At 37.2% G+C, this 15,348-nt stretch overlaps 1 protein-coding gene across 2 annotated transcripts in view; it reads left to right on the top strand.

The window, feature by feature from the left end:
• The window catches only part of Ddx10 (DEAD-box helicase 10), a 154,706-nt gene that overhangs the window by 91,281 nt on the left and 48,077 nt on the right, over positions 1-15,348 (top strand). The window contains exons 14-15 of one of the 2 annotated variants that reach the window (XR_015626419.1): positions 11,888-12,351; positions 12,607-15,036. Coding sequence is in view for 1 of the 2 variants with exons in the window: in NM_001106820.1 (NP_001100290.1) it covers positions 11,888-12,007; positions 14,875-15,036 (282 nt within the window). In the remaining variant the exon portion in view is untranslated. Of the gene's footprint in view, positions 1-11,887; positions 12,352-12,606; positions 15,037-15,348 lie in introns of those variants that run through there. The other variant, NM_001106820.1, reaches the window with a different exon arrangement.

The raw sequence follows: 15,348 nt of genomic DNA, 5'->3' as shown, positions 1-15,348 counted from the left end.
TGTGAGTGGGTGTATGTGTAAAAGTTAGAGGACAACCTGAAGTGTTGTCATCGTCCACTTCGTTTGAAAGGTTTCTAGCGCTGTGTATGTCAGCCTAGCTAGCCTGCTGGCCTCTAGAGACTCTTCTGTCTCGCTATAGGTGCACTGGGACTAGTGTTGCATGTTACTGTGTTGGAATTTTAGGTGGGGTCTGTGAATCTGACATTGGCTCCTCATACTTCATGCCAAGTATTTTATCAACTAAGGCACCTCCCTAGCTCCTTTCTCTAATTTTTAATTTTACTTTTAATGGAAAGACTTCAGATGCAGATTAGTCTAGGGGTTAGGTACGTGTGTGTGTGTGTGTGTGTGTGTGTGTGTGTGTTAGTATAAACATGTCAGTTTGTCATTTTATAATTAATGAGATTTGTGAATTGTTGAACTTTGTTTATAGCCCAAATCAGTTGTTACCATTATATATCCTCAAGGTATAGAGAATTCAGTCTAATCTCTAGCAATTTCGGACATATCACCATACTGTCACACAATGATCTGTATCTTTTTAGTGCATTGGAAATTACCATAGGACAGTGAACACAATAAAAGTGTAATATGTTTTTGATAAGTAGTAATATAACATCAAATTTTCTAATTCATAAAATCTTAAATTTAAATTCTTTAATATTGGTCATCTCAAAATTTGAAATGACTCTTCCAACAAGATCAAAAGAAGAATAGTGTCTTGAGATATGTTAGTTTAGTGATCATGGAGGGAAATATCTAATAAACAGCGACTCTGTTATAGAGAGGAAGGTGACCAAGCAGTGCTCACTTAGTGTGCACAGCCTTGCTCATTTACTTCTAACACCTTTGGGCCAACAATCATACGAATTATAAACCACAAGGGACAAACAGGTGAATAATACCATATCTCAGAGCATAAGTAAAGGTTGTTCACTCACCTGTACTGATGAGGAGGAGGGCAAACAGGAAAGGCAAGTTGATATTAGAGTTATCCTAGCATGGCTCATAAAACTCTTATTTAAAAAGAAAAAACTTTTTTCATAAATAAGTTTTTAAAAAACTTTTTGTCATAAAAACACTTTTCATAAAAACCCTTATATTGTGATTAGTAATTTTTGTTATTTATTTATTTGCTAAAATTCAAAATATAAAGGAAGGAGTTGCAAAGCAATTAAAAATACACCATGATCCTATCATATATTTGAACTACCTTATGATTAGTACTTCTGGTCTTCTTTCTGTATATATACAAACATTCCCACACTCCTCCCCAATGCATTTAAATTACAGACTGCATATGATACTGTTATATTAACTTTCTGAAAACTTAAACAGATTAGGAAAAACTTCTATGCTGATAAATAAACCTCTTTAATTCCATAATTTAATACCTAATGATACTGTTACACCAGTAGAAGTAGGTGTTTTACTAAGGCAGGTTTTATTATAATGCCTTTGAAATCCTCTTTTCTTTCCCCTTTACTCCCCTAAGATAAACACAATGATTTCATGAAGTTTTAAATTGGTGATTTTATTCAACCTAGAGTTGGAAAAATTAAAATGTAGCTCTTGATACAGCTGAGCCCCAATAACAATGAGACTCAGTTCTGAATCTTCCATTATGGTAGGGACAAGGAAGAAATTCTTTTTGGAAGAGTTAACTACTATACTTAAAGGTTTTAGTTCTTAACCACATTTTTTTGAGGTGCATGTTTTGTGTGTGTGTTCCTGTTTTAGTAGTCTAGTCTAGTTGGTGGTCCAGTAGGACTGTGGTAATCAGTACCTCAGCAGCATTTTTTAAGGGGACCATTGGTTTTTGATTAGTTTTTATTCCAGGGTTTTGGTTTTGTTCGTGCTTTTGCTAGTGGCTTCTTTTTGCTCGTATTCCTCAATTCACATCTATTTCCCATGTGTAATTGATGAAGCACACCAAGGCTTTGCCTTCTGCCTTATTCTCCATTGCAGATGCTCTATAGCCAAACTCAATAGTCTTTACAAACTACGTGATCATCTAAATGTTGTCCCAAACCCTTCTAGCTTCCTAAAACTTTACTATCAATTTACTATCTCTTGTATATTTAACACCACTAATTCAGTGAGAGCAGGAACATAGACGTTGAATCCTACTTTTACTAAAAGTCCGTACTTTTTGGAGTGTAATTCACTCGTCCTTCAGAATATATCTAAAACTTAACTATCTTCTTTCTGCCTCAGTTAAAATCCTCTTATCTTGTATATAGGCCAACAATATAATTTATAATTAGTTTTCTATGTAGCATGCTAGCTGCTGAAAAACTTGTTAGCCAACCCCTTAAGACAATACGTGGAGTCTTGTTCCCAACTTGTATTTTGTGTCATATTCTGGGCCAAACCCAGCTCTTTAGCACGTGTTTTAAGGTCTCGGTAATCCAGGATCTTCTTGTGTGCCTGATATGGTTTACTACGTTCTCCTGTAACCAGTCTAAGCTTGTATGTGTGAAGAAAAACTAGTTTCTTTTTAAGAATCTGAACCTCTAGCTAAACTCCCTCTTTCAAGTTTTTAAGATTTGAGCCTTACATATGATAGCTCAAAATAAAGACAGTTGCTTATGGACTGAAACCTCTCAAAACTAAGGCACGACAAAACTAATTTTTTAAAAGATAATTTTATACATTGTTACAGTAATGGAAAGGTATAGTAGAAAAGGTCTGTTGAATATGTTGAGTTTTTGTTTTGATTCATATTTTATTCCTCCTCATTTCTAAAGGATTTGAAATTGCTTTAAATTTTTACTTTAACAATTTCTACTAGAATGTGCCAGGACAGCTGAGCCTTTAATCCCAGCACTTGGGAGGCAGACAGAGGTGGATCTCTGAGTTTGAGGCCAACCTGGTCTACAGAGTGAGTTTCAGGACAGCTAGGGTTATACAGAGAAATCTTGTTTTGAAAAGCAAAAAAAGCCAAGATAAGCACAATGTAGAGAGAACAGAAGTGACTGGTAGGATGTGTAAAATGCAGGTCACACAGTTTTATGTCATTTTTAAATATGGATCAGTATTGACTCTTGAAGTCTTGAATGCTAGAATGAAAAGAGAAAACCTTGTTGGGGAGAGATGTCATAGATTTTGTATTAACAAACCAAATTATGAGTGTCATAGTGTAGTTTAAGGTATCTCAGTATATCAGTAGAGAGTTAATTTCATTTTAATAGAATTTCTATCAGTTTATCTTGTTTGACTAAAGTTGAATATCTTCAAAATTACTTTCAGATAAGTTTCTCCTTAGGAATATTGTTATTTAATATTTTTATTTATTAACGATTCAGCCAAATCTGTCAAATGACTAATTGACAGATTGAATAATTGAATTACTTGGAATAAGCTGTTAACAGTAAGGATCAGTAGATTCATTATGTTCTAGTATTTTATTTTTGGACTTTTAGTATTATGTTTCAAATATTACTTATATAATAGAGAAGGTGTTTGGTAGCTGGATGGTAATTTTTGCATCCTGTTAGTATCTGCTTATGACATTTTCAGTTTTCCACTCTCAGCTTAATTGGTTTTCTTGAACATGTAGATAGTTTGTGAGTCTCTTGGGTTGGGGTGTATTACATAGTATGTGTAGGGTGGTACAGTGGCTTTACAACATATCATAACAATGAAAGGAATTTTTTTCACAGTTTCTCTTCTCTTCCCCTTGGTCCTTCTTGTGATTTTGATTTCCAACTGTCTCCTTTTATCACTGTAATTATCTCAGCTCTACAGAGCTGTCCTTCCCCTGTTTATTTTGTTCTGACATGTTGTCTCTTGGCTTTTATTGTGCTGGAAACTAGTCAAGTTTCCCATCCCTTACAACTTTTTCACTTCTGTCTTTAATTACTGGTGTCCTTTCTTGAGCGACAGAAGAAAATTAGACCTGTCTCTGTTTTTGGTACTAGTGTAGATCTTTAAAGGGCAGGAGTGGATTTTGAAAAATTCATTTAGTTTGGGATTTTAGTCAATGTCATTTGCCTGTTTTGTTTAGAAATGGCAAAAAATCCCCCCCCCACTCCCATTTTGCAATAAGAATAGTTTCCCACTGATCTAATGCTCTCATGAGCTCTAACTGCTCTTCCAGAGGTCCTGAGTTCAATCCCCAGCAACCACATGGTGACTCACAACCATCTGTAATGGGATCTGATGCCCTCTTCTGGTGTGTCTGAAGACAGCTACAGTGTACTCATGTACATAAAATAAATAAGTAAATCTTTAAAAAAAAAGAAAAGAAAAATAGGAATATATGTCTAGGAATATATGTCCAGGACAGCATGTTTTCTCTGTTGGTGAATTCTCTATTGAATTGGTTCAAATACACATAGAAATTATATGCTTGTCTCTGAGGAGGGTGATAGGCATCAGTGTTTGTGATACAGACTAAATCTTCCTTTAAGCAATATTTCTGGAATTTACTTTGTATCAGTAAATAGTGGACTCAAGAAAGAAACATAAACTTCAAAGTTTGATTGCACAACTTTGGTGTCTGGTGTGCTTTTGTCAGTTCTAGGATGATTTTAAAAGTTGTAGGAAGGAACAGAAACATAATATAGCCAATTTGGGCATAAGTTAGAATTAAGATCAATATTGTCTATGAAGCAAAAAAATGTATCAGGTTCTTTTTCTCTAAGTTGCTTCTAGCTGCCTGCCGTCTAATATGAAAAAGCTTATTAAAGGTGGCAGGCTTAAAAATTGGTTTCGTAAAACAAAGTATCACTGGTTTCATAATTTTATTTACAAGCAACGCATTCTAATTTTTTTTATCACTTTAATGTTTATTTTTCCTTAGGAATATAGTTGGGGAACAGATACATGCATTTTAACAGAAAGACAGAATACTAAATAACCTAAAAATCAGGAGACAACCTGGTCCTCAGTGTAGCCCAGGATGCCCTTTAGTGGGCCCTTGGTTGCCTGCTTCACAGCTCCTTAATGTCACCACACTTGGCAGCTGCAAAGTGCTATGAGAAAGAACTAAGTCAGGATTGCATAGAGGACAATCAATTGGAGGCTTAGAAATAGAAATTACTTTTTTTTTTTTTTTGGAGTGGGTACAGCGAACTTTATTGATGGTATTCAAGAGTAGGGTTTCCTAGGCTCCTCCTGTTTTATGGGGGTCTGGGATGAAAATTATGAGGGAGTTGCTCAATGATGGTGGCTGAGTTGGGACAGGGACTCCTCAGCAACTGAGGGCCTCTCTCTTGATCTCAAGTATCCTTGCTAGGGTGGGTGGTCTAGGGTTTCTTACTCCTTGGAGGCCATGTAGGCCATGAGATCCACTACCCTATTGCTGTAGCCATATTCATTGTCATACCAGGAAATGAGCTTCACAAAATCGCCATTGGGAGTAATGCCAGCTGCAGCATCAAAGAGTGGGAGTTGCTGTTGGAAGTCGCAGGAGACAACCTAATCCTTAGCGTAGCCCAAGATACCCTTTAGTGGGGCCCTCGGATGCCTGCTACACACCTCCTTAATGTCATCATACTTGGCAGTTTTCTCTAGGTGCCATGTCAGAACCAGAACTGATATATTGGGTGTAGGAATGCGGAAGGCTATGGCAGTGAGCTTCCTGTTCAACTCTGGGATGACCTTGCCCCTAGCCTCGGCAACACCAGTGGATGCAGGGATGATATTATGGGCAGCCCCATGGCCATCACTCCACAGCTTTCCAGAGGGGCCATCCACAGTCTTCTGAGTGGCAGTGATGGTGTGGACTGTGGTCATGAGTCCTTCCACGATGCCAAAGTTGTCACGGATGACTTTGTTCAGGGCAGCTAATCAGTTGATGATACAGGATGCATTGCTGACAATCTTGAATGAGTTGTCATATTTCTCATGGTTCACACCCATTACAAACATGGGAGCATCGGCAGAAGGGGTGGAGATGATGACCCTTTTGGACCACCCTTCAAGTGGGCCCCAGCCTTCTCCATGGCAGTAAAGATGCCAGTAGACTCCATGACATAGTCAGCACCAGCATCACCCCATTTGGTGTTAGTGGGATCTCACTCCTGGAAGATGTTGATAGGCTTCCTGTCGGTGACAAGCGTCCCATTCTCAGCCTTGACTGTGCCATTGAATTTGCCATAGAGTCATGCTGGAACATTTAGACCATGTAGTTGAGGTCAATGAAGGGGTCATTGATGGCAACAGTCTCCACTTTGCCAACTGCAGAGCAGAAGACAGCCCTAGTAACCAGGCACCCAATACGGCCAAATCCGTTCACACTGACCTTCACTATGGTATCTATGGTACGAGACTGGCACTCCTTGAAAAGATGCGATTGTCTCTGGAACAGGGAGGAACAGAGAGATAGAAATGATTCTTGAATGGTGGCATATGGTGGATATCTATCTAATGTTCAGGAGAACAGTGACTATCCAAACTGGGACATAGCTTGACTATATCAAGCTAATAACAGAGATGTGAGTTATTTACTTGGCACTCATAGTACTTGGATCTAGTCACAAAGCTCTAAATACCACTATTTTTAGTATGATGGTCATGACAGGCTGGTCATGATTCGAGATGGCTACAGTCAGGCTAAATTGGTCCTGGCACCAATTTAAGCGAATTCAAAGAAAATATTCTAGTAATGAGTGATTTTAATTACAGAGCTATGTAAATTTGCATTCTATGTTTCAGAATAAAAAGGTAAACAGGACTATTTAATAGTATGAGAAAGTATGATAAATTTAGTTGATCATGACACACATAAGTATTAAAAATAGGACATGAAATGAAAATAGAATTCGTTCTGAAGAACAGGAATTAGGATTTTATCTCGACTAATTAGAAGCAGTGAAAGGTTTAAGGAATTATTAGGCTAAACCTCTATAAAAGAAGGTTTTTTAAATCAGGAAATTTATATTAACTCTAACATGAAATTAATGAGGACACAGAAGATACGTTGAAGGGATTTGAGTGAAAGTTTGATGTTCAAATCTGTCTGAAAATTACAGGGAAAAAATTGAAAATAGAAACTACTCATAATATATCAGAAGTTGCTTTTATTAAAACATAGAAATACATACTTGAAAATGTATTAAGTTAGGTAATGCCGCTCCTGGTCAGGTGGTCCTAGGTTGTCCACAAAAGCAGTCTGAGTGAGCAAGTCAGGAAGTCGCACTTCTCTGTAGTCTCTACTTCAGTTCTTGCTCTGGGATTCTGCCTTGAGTTCCTGTCTTGGTTTCCCCCAACGTGGTTTTTCTTTGTGTGTTTGTTTGTTGTTGTTTTATCACATCAAAAGAAAGCAAACGAGGATGCCTACTAAAGTTAGTAATAAAAAGACGAACACTGGGACTGGAGATAGCAGTGGGTAAAGTGCTTGCTCTACAACCACAAAGTCTTGATTTTGGATTCCCAGAATCCACATAAAAGCCATGTATAGATAGGCAGGTCTACCTGTAAGTTTAGTGCAGGATGGAAGGGAGAATAGGCAGATCCTAGGGCTCTCTGACTATGCTTTTAGACCAAAGAGAACTCTCCAAGTTCAATGAGAGATTCTGTCTCATAAAAGTAAGGTGGAAAGTCATCAACCTCTGACTTCCATATGCGGACTTGCTGATCAACTCATCCTACATATGTATGTACATGTGCAGATATACAGAGATCCTCCCTCCCTCCCTCCCTCTCTCTCTCTCTCTCTCTCTCTCTCTCTCTCTCTCTCTCTCTCTCTCTCACACACACACACACACACACGCACACACACACGCACACACTTAAAAATGCCAACAGTGGGCTTAATAGGCGTTTGTAACTTTAGTGAAGTAATACACATCTTAGTATTTTCCTCTCTCTCTTTTTTTTTCTTTTTTGTAAAAGGAAGTTACTCATCTTGCTTATTTATCTCAGCACTTGCTGTGCTTGTGATACAATAGTTAGTGTTTAGTAATTGCTGAATATTATCTGTAAGAACAGGTTCCTAGAGGCCTGAGAGACCACCAGCATTGCACTACTGGACCCTGCCTATATTCTCTGATAGAACTATAATTTGTATCTTGAAAAGTAGTCTTACCCTTATAGTGTTTGTCTTGTCCAAAGCATTGGGGCCAACATCATGGACTGAAAACTTTTTTTTTTTTTAATAACTGTAAGCCCAGACATACCTTTTCTCTATGTAAGTTGATTATCTCACTTGTTTGATATATCCACAAAGGTAACTGACACAGATGTCTTGTATAGTCAGTTGTACATTTTGGAGTGAGTGAGGCTGTTAGAGGCAAGTCAGTAGCTATTCAAGGTAATATAAGCCACTTAGCCATTTTGAAGCTGTTGCTTTTTTTCAGTGACTTTCTTAACATGTTTTTTAAAGAAATAAAGGGAACCCTTTTTTGAGGGTAGCAAGCTGGAGCAAGAATTATCCCTTTTAGATACTAAGAGACCATTCAGTGGAAAAAACCACAAATACCTCCATTTTTTTTTCCCCATAAGGTCACTGGATTCGTGAGCTAAACCAATGTCACTGGACTATACTGTTTCTCTTACTGACTTTTATTCCAGTTGGTTAGCTCTTGGCATTTGGAATGTATGCTTTGACATTTTCTTTCTGTTCACAGGCACTGGACTCTTGTATTTTATTAAGAATATTTTTAAATAGTCAGAGGAGTTGCAACAACTGTATTATTGGATGCAAATATATCTTCTACCAAATTTTATAATTAACCATTTGCAATGTTTTCCTTACCATGTTACCTTTTACTGAACACATTTCTGAGTACATTGCCAATGTCATTATATTTTCTTGTATTTTTCAGATTGCATGGTGTTAGTTGGAGTTCAGTATTTGTTGACATTACCTTTAGATGTATAAATTTTCACATCATACAAGGAAGTGACAAATTAGAATTAAGAACATTTGATACATTTACTCAGATATGTCTTTGTGTAGCTCAAACATTTATCCAAGAAGTAGAAAGTACCGTCACCCTGAAAAGTTTGCTCATACCATTTCCTAATAATTTCAGCTTATTAATTTATGGCTATACATTTATACTACAGTGAGTATATCAGCTAATCTTATAATTCCTTCTATCATTACGGAATGTTTGATGGCAGAAAATCAGCCAATTCAGATCTTTAAGAGTTTATGTCACCAAGCTGGGTGTTGTTGGTGTACACCTTTGATTCCCAGTACTGGGGAAGCAGAGGTAGGTAGATCTCTTTGAGTTCAAGGTTAGCCTGGTCTACAAAGTGAGTTCTAGAGCTGTTACACAGAGAAACCCTGTTTTTAAAAACAAAAAGAAACAAAAAAAATTTGTTTCACTATAAAACTCTAAAGATCTACTAGAATTTTAATAATGAAGTTGCAAACTCTAGTGATAGAAGAGGTCTCTGACAGGGCTTTGTGAGGAAAGTTGCATGGAAATTCTGAATGGGTTGAAGGAAGGAGGGACTTAGTTTTTCCCCATGCTTTTAGTGTTTTTACGTTTTGCACCTTAGATAAGTGAATTGCTTTATCACTCCATTCCCTTCCAATTTAGGTTTTCTTTCCTTTTTTTTCTCTTTCTTTATTTTTTCCCATCTGATTGCTCTCTGAAGTAAGGTAAGGAAATGAGGACGATAATATTTACAGAGAGAGATACACATATGTCTTAGAGACAGTCACAGAGAGGAGGTCTAGAGAAATAGGCACAGCAAGTAAGTCTTCATGCCACCAGCTGGAAACATCCACAGAGCCATGGTAGGGCTGAAGATTAGTTGTTTGTCCCAAGGAAAAAATAATTTGAAAAAATTTTTTCATAGAAGTCTTGTGAGATAAATTATAGTATATTAATGTTAATATCTCTCTGATAAGAGATCTTCTCATAAACTTTACATGGATTAAATATGCTTGTAGCTTACTAAATGTAAACTGGCTTTTTGCCAGAAAAGTACTTTAATTAAGTACTATAGATTGCATAAATCAGAATAAGAACTATAAAAAATATTGTTAGAATATATATATAACAAAAACATCACTGTCAACACAGCTTACTTGTAATTAAATCATAACTGTTGTATGCATTATCTAATTTACATAACTATCTTAGTTAAGAGTTTCTCTTGCTGTGATAAACACCACATCCAAAAGCAATATGGGGAGGAAGGGTTTATTTCGTCTTATATCCTATAGTCCAGGGAAGTCAGGGCAGGAACACAAGGCAGGAACCTAGAAGCTGGAATTGATGCAGAGGCCATGGAAGGAACACTGCTGACTCATGGCTTGCTCATCTTGTGTTCTTGGAGCACTCAGGACCACCAGCCCAGTGGTGGTGTTACCCACAGTGAGCTTGACCCTCACATATCAGTTAGGAATCAACAAAACGTACCACAGACTCTTCTGTAGGCCAGTTTTATAGAGATGTTTTTTTCAATTCAAAGACCCTCTTCTCAAATGATTGTAGCTTGTATAACATTGACATAAAACTATCCAAGATAATAACAAACATGAACAATTACCTAAAAATATTCTAATAACATATAAACTGTCTTAATAAGTTGGCTGTTTTTAATTTGGTATGTTTGTTTTAATCTATTCAACATTGACAGTGTCTACTTAACATGATTTTTTTTGTTATCATAATGTATTAGTTGTGCATCTTCCCAAAACTTCTGATGATTCTTGTTTATTTCCTCTTTTTTGCCTTTGTTGAGCGATTCACTGTAACACAGCATTAAAAGCTAGGAAGCCCACAGTCTAGTATGCTGTGAAATTAGCTGTATCCACTTGACATGAGCTTATCATGCAGTGTGTTTTAGTGTATTTATTGTTTAGTCTATCCCACAGTGTGTTAGGTGGTACTAGGTGCTATTAGTATCCTCCATGTAGCGATGATAGCTAATCTTCACACAGTTTGTAATTGCAGAATTTACCTCAAATATTCTTGATTACTATGCCAAAGAGCTCTTTAAATTATTTTTATTATTTTAAACTGTAAACATGTGTATCTGTGTCTGGGTATGTACAAGTATGTGCTGGTACCCTTAGAGTCAGAGCTGAAGTTAGAGGCAATTGTGAACTTTCTAACATGGGTGTGAGAACTGAACTCTGGTTCCCTAGAGGAGTAATACTTATCCTTAACTGCTGAGCAATCTCTTCAGGCCTATACTGAAACCTACTTCACATTTTGTTTATTCCTGTAATGGACGCTATATTGTTTTATAGTTAAGCACCACCAATTGCTAGTGGGGAATTATACAACATTTCAAAACCACGAGTTATTCCCTGGTACTCGTTGTAGAGGCCATGCCATGATCTTTCCTGTTTCTTTCCTCACTCCCTTACTCAGTTGTTCATTTAGGATAAGTAAGCAGTAGCTTAAGGTTATGCTATCTATGATGGTGGTCTCAGAGCATTGGTTTTGTTCCAGTGAATGTACTCTGTTAAGTACTGTTATTCATCTTGTCTTGGGACTCTTTGGTCATAGGATATTTTCCAACATGTATATAGCAAATTTCTATAGCTGACAGAATGATATTGAGTTGCAAACACCATTTTAGTCATTTTGCTCTGTGTTTACATTTTCAATTTACATTACAATTTAAGTTTGCACTTGGTAATGAAATAATATGTTTGTTTTACCTGGGAAACAGATTTGCCTTATGACTGTTTATTGCTTTCTCTCATTGTCTCTGGTGCAGCAGCATTTTAAGTAGTATAATTTAGCAATGGAACAAAATGAAAGGTTTTGCCTAATGACCGTCACACTCACATTTAAAGCCCCTTTAGCCTTGTGGTAGCTGTTAGTTAAAATGCCACATAGCTCAGTTTCTTCTGGACAGTGTTTTAGGAACTTGTAATTACCAGTGAGAATAGAAAGTATAGTCATTTTTGGAAATTTGTTTTATATTGCAACCGTTTTTCTAATTATTCTTTTTCTTTGCACAGAAAAAGGAACCTTCTAAATCCAGTGTCAAGAAAAAATTAACCAAAGTTGCAGAAGCAAAAAAAGTAATGAAGAGAAATTTTAAAGTGAACAAGAAAATAACATTTACGGATGAAGGAGAGGTAAGATTCTGTAAATATATTATTTCTGAGCTACATCTCAGGGATTATGGAGCTTGGCCTTCATGCTGACTGGCCATTCCTTATTTAAAAAGAAATGTCCCCAGAGCACACTGCCTGCTTCCTGTCCCTGTTCCTGTAAGCCTTTCCTCAGCAATGTGGCTGTGGACGAGGATCTCTTATGCAATCAACTCTAGTCCTTCTTGGTGATACCTGCAGTGAAATGCCATTAAGTTCCATTCTTTATAGGAAAGATTTTCTCATCAATATTCATCAGCATGTTTCCTGGGAACAAGCACAAGAATACTAACACAGCTACTTACGGGGCATCTTTAACATGACCGGAAGCAATGAATATACTAGCAAGAGCACCAGTGGAAGGGGAAGCCCTGGGTCCTGCTAAGACTGAACCCCCAGTGAACTAGTCTATGGGGGGAGGGCGGCAATGGTGGGAGGGTTGGGAGGGGAACACCCATAAGGAAGGGGAGGGGGGAGGGGGATGTTTGCCCGGAAACCGGGAAAGGGAATAACACTCGAAATGTATATAAGAAATACTCAAGTTAATAAAAAAAAAAAAAAAAAAAAAAAAACATGACCGGAAGCTCCTGATTTGCACTTCCTCAGTTAGAGATGCTGTGTTTGCATGTGCATTGCTCAGCAGGCTCATGGGGCGGGATTCTCTCCCTTGAGGTAATTTCAGATTTAGGTGTTTCCCTTTGATTTTTGCCTTTATCTGAACCTGATTGTAAATATATACTTCTATCTTATTTCTCAGAAGAATCATTATTTTAAGAATTACTGAGTTGTTTTCAAATGACCAAGAAAAGCCAGGAGATCAAATAAATTAGCCAAAGAATGAAAACTTTGGGTAGAACAAGGCCTTTAGAATTTTTATCTTGTGACCTCATTCTCACTAACCTCCAAGTTCCCTAACTATCCTGATATATCACACAGTACCATTATAATCTCATTACTTTCATCCTCCTTGTTCATTTATTTTTACAGAAATTGTTATATAAGCTTAGATTCTTATTTAATGATTATAACTTTCTTTGGCATTTCTCTACAAAGAAAGTATTTTGTTAACTATTGGATTCCTAGCATGGTGCATAGTACCTAACGTGTATTAAACCCTCTCAATAATGTTTTGGATGAGTAATCTGTTACTCCAGTAAAATATGAGTTTTCCATATTGATTTAAAAAAGTCATACCATGCATTTCACCATCCTGGCTGTGTTGTTGATATTTGCTGTATCCAGAGGGGTATGCTTCTTTTTCATTTTGAAGTTAAAGAACTTGGTGTTATTTGGGGGAATAGGAAGAAGCTGAAAAATATCAAAATAGAAGGTATTTCAAAGTTGATACAAGTGGAGGATGAAGCCAAAATAAATGAAAAAAAAAAAAAAAAGAATCATTATGAAACTACTATAGAGAGTGAGCACCCAAGAAGTGAGCTAGCGGAGAGTGAGTTCTGTCTAGTGCCCTGTCTAGTGCCCTGTGAAATGAGTACCTAATGAGCTTAGTGTGCTACCGTTCAGATGCACGGATGGTAGTAATTAGCTCCAGAATAATTATCAGTCTCTTAACTGTATAATGTTGACATGTGTGCTTGTTGCTAAGAGGATCTGTTTGCGGCTGGGCATAACACTGAAACTTCTGAAACTCTAAACGATGGGCTGCTTTTGTTTAACCAACAGAAGGGTATACTGTACTGACTTCCCTCTGTGGATCAAGTCGGATGGGAAGTTGGAGGAATTGCTGTAGCACACTCATCAGCACAGATCCCTCTTGTAGCTGTGGAGCTCAGTGATCACTGACTTAATTTGTCAGTGCAATTCTTTCCACCACCATTGTCTATGTCAAGAAATAAGATCGTGTGTGCCTCACCACATAGAATGGCCAGCGTAGCGAGATGTCTGAGTACCCGTGAGATGTTTATTTGAAGATTTCTGTTGGCAAGAAGATTAGTTAGCATACTTTAAGTCAGAGATACAGATTTTAAATCCTTCCGAGACCAGTTATTAAGTTAAAGCCTGGGAACTATTTTTGTCTAAATTGGTCAGAGCTTGTACTTTTACAGTGTGAGACAACAAATTATCGAGCTGCCTCTTTTATCTGCAAGGGACACAGGTGTCCGAGAGAATAATAAATTAATTTAGAATGACACACTAAACTGGTGAAATAGCCAGCACACTCAGCCAGCTCTCGTGTTGGATTCATCTGCTTGTCACTTTGTTCCCATCCATAAATTATCCTGTGGAATGAGGAGCAGTCCATGAAACCCAAGCCAACTTTCTCCTCTGTAGTTACTTTATTCTGTGTAATTCTAACTGGTATGTGACTCATTGATCTGTTTAATTATTGCATACTGTTATGGGCTTTGAAGATGAATGAGTACGCAGGATAGCTAGATAACTGTAAGGATATTAGATTAGTGAAACAGGACAGGTAATGTAAAACAGCATATTTTGGTGAGCTTAGTTCAAGCATGTACAAGGTGCCTGAGTGTACCTCAAAGGAGATCCATTGTCACCCAGGGTCCTGCTCTACAGATGACTTTGAATTAGTTGCATGGAGAACAGAATATTAACAACAGTTTGGGAAGTGTTTTTATTATGTAATCACCTTGATTAAATATTTTGTGAAGTAGTCTTTAATTATGCTTTCACAGTATAATGGCAGTATTAGCTTGGCTGTGAGGGTCTTCTCTATGACATCTTACTTTAACTGTGAAGTTTATGGAATGTTTAAGACATAACTCATTGTAAGGTAGAATGTGGGTATATGCCCTATTTGAAATGAGTCCACAAAAGCAAACTGTTTCTGAAGACATTCCCTTCATCTCACCCTTTGCCTTTTCTGTCTTTAGTTGGTTCAGCAGTGGCCACAGATTCAGAAATGTGCTACAAATGATGTGGAGGAAGAAGATGACACTGGTGGCATCAACCTAGACAAAGCCAAAGAAAGGCTTCAGGAAGAGGACAAATTTGACAAAGAAGAATATAGGAAGAAAATTAAGGCAAAGCATCGGGTGAGCTTTTTAGAAGACACTGATAATGTTACTTTGATCCCTGTTTTCACTGACACTTGCTTTGTGCCTGTTAAGCACTGTGTTTGTTCCTATTGCTCTTCTGCTGGAGACTATATAATACTGATTTGCCACTGAAATATGCTTTTGGATAAGTGTTTTAGAGTTACAGTCTGTATGCCAGCTAATAGTACCCATATCAATCAGTCAATCATGGGGCACATATTTGAGGGTGGTTACCTAAGGTTATATTGTATGGTTATGTTTTAACCCTCTTGGTTGTAGATGTACTCCCTGATTGTGCTTAAAATTCTT

This window comes from Rattus norvegicus, chromosome 8, assembly GCF_021556685.1.
Source record: "Rattus norvegicus strain SHRSP/BbbUtx chromosome 8, alternate assembly SHRSP_T2T, whole genome shotgun sequence".
NCBI classification, from domain to species: Eukaryota; Metazoa; Chordata; class Mammalia; order Rodentia; family Muridae; genus Rattus; species Rattus norvegicus.
Note: the sequence above shows the minus strand (reverse complement) of the source record. Positions and strands in the feature narration are given on the sequence as shown.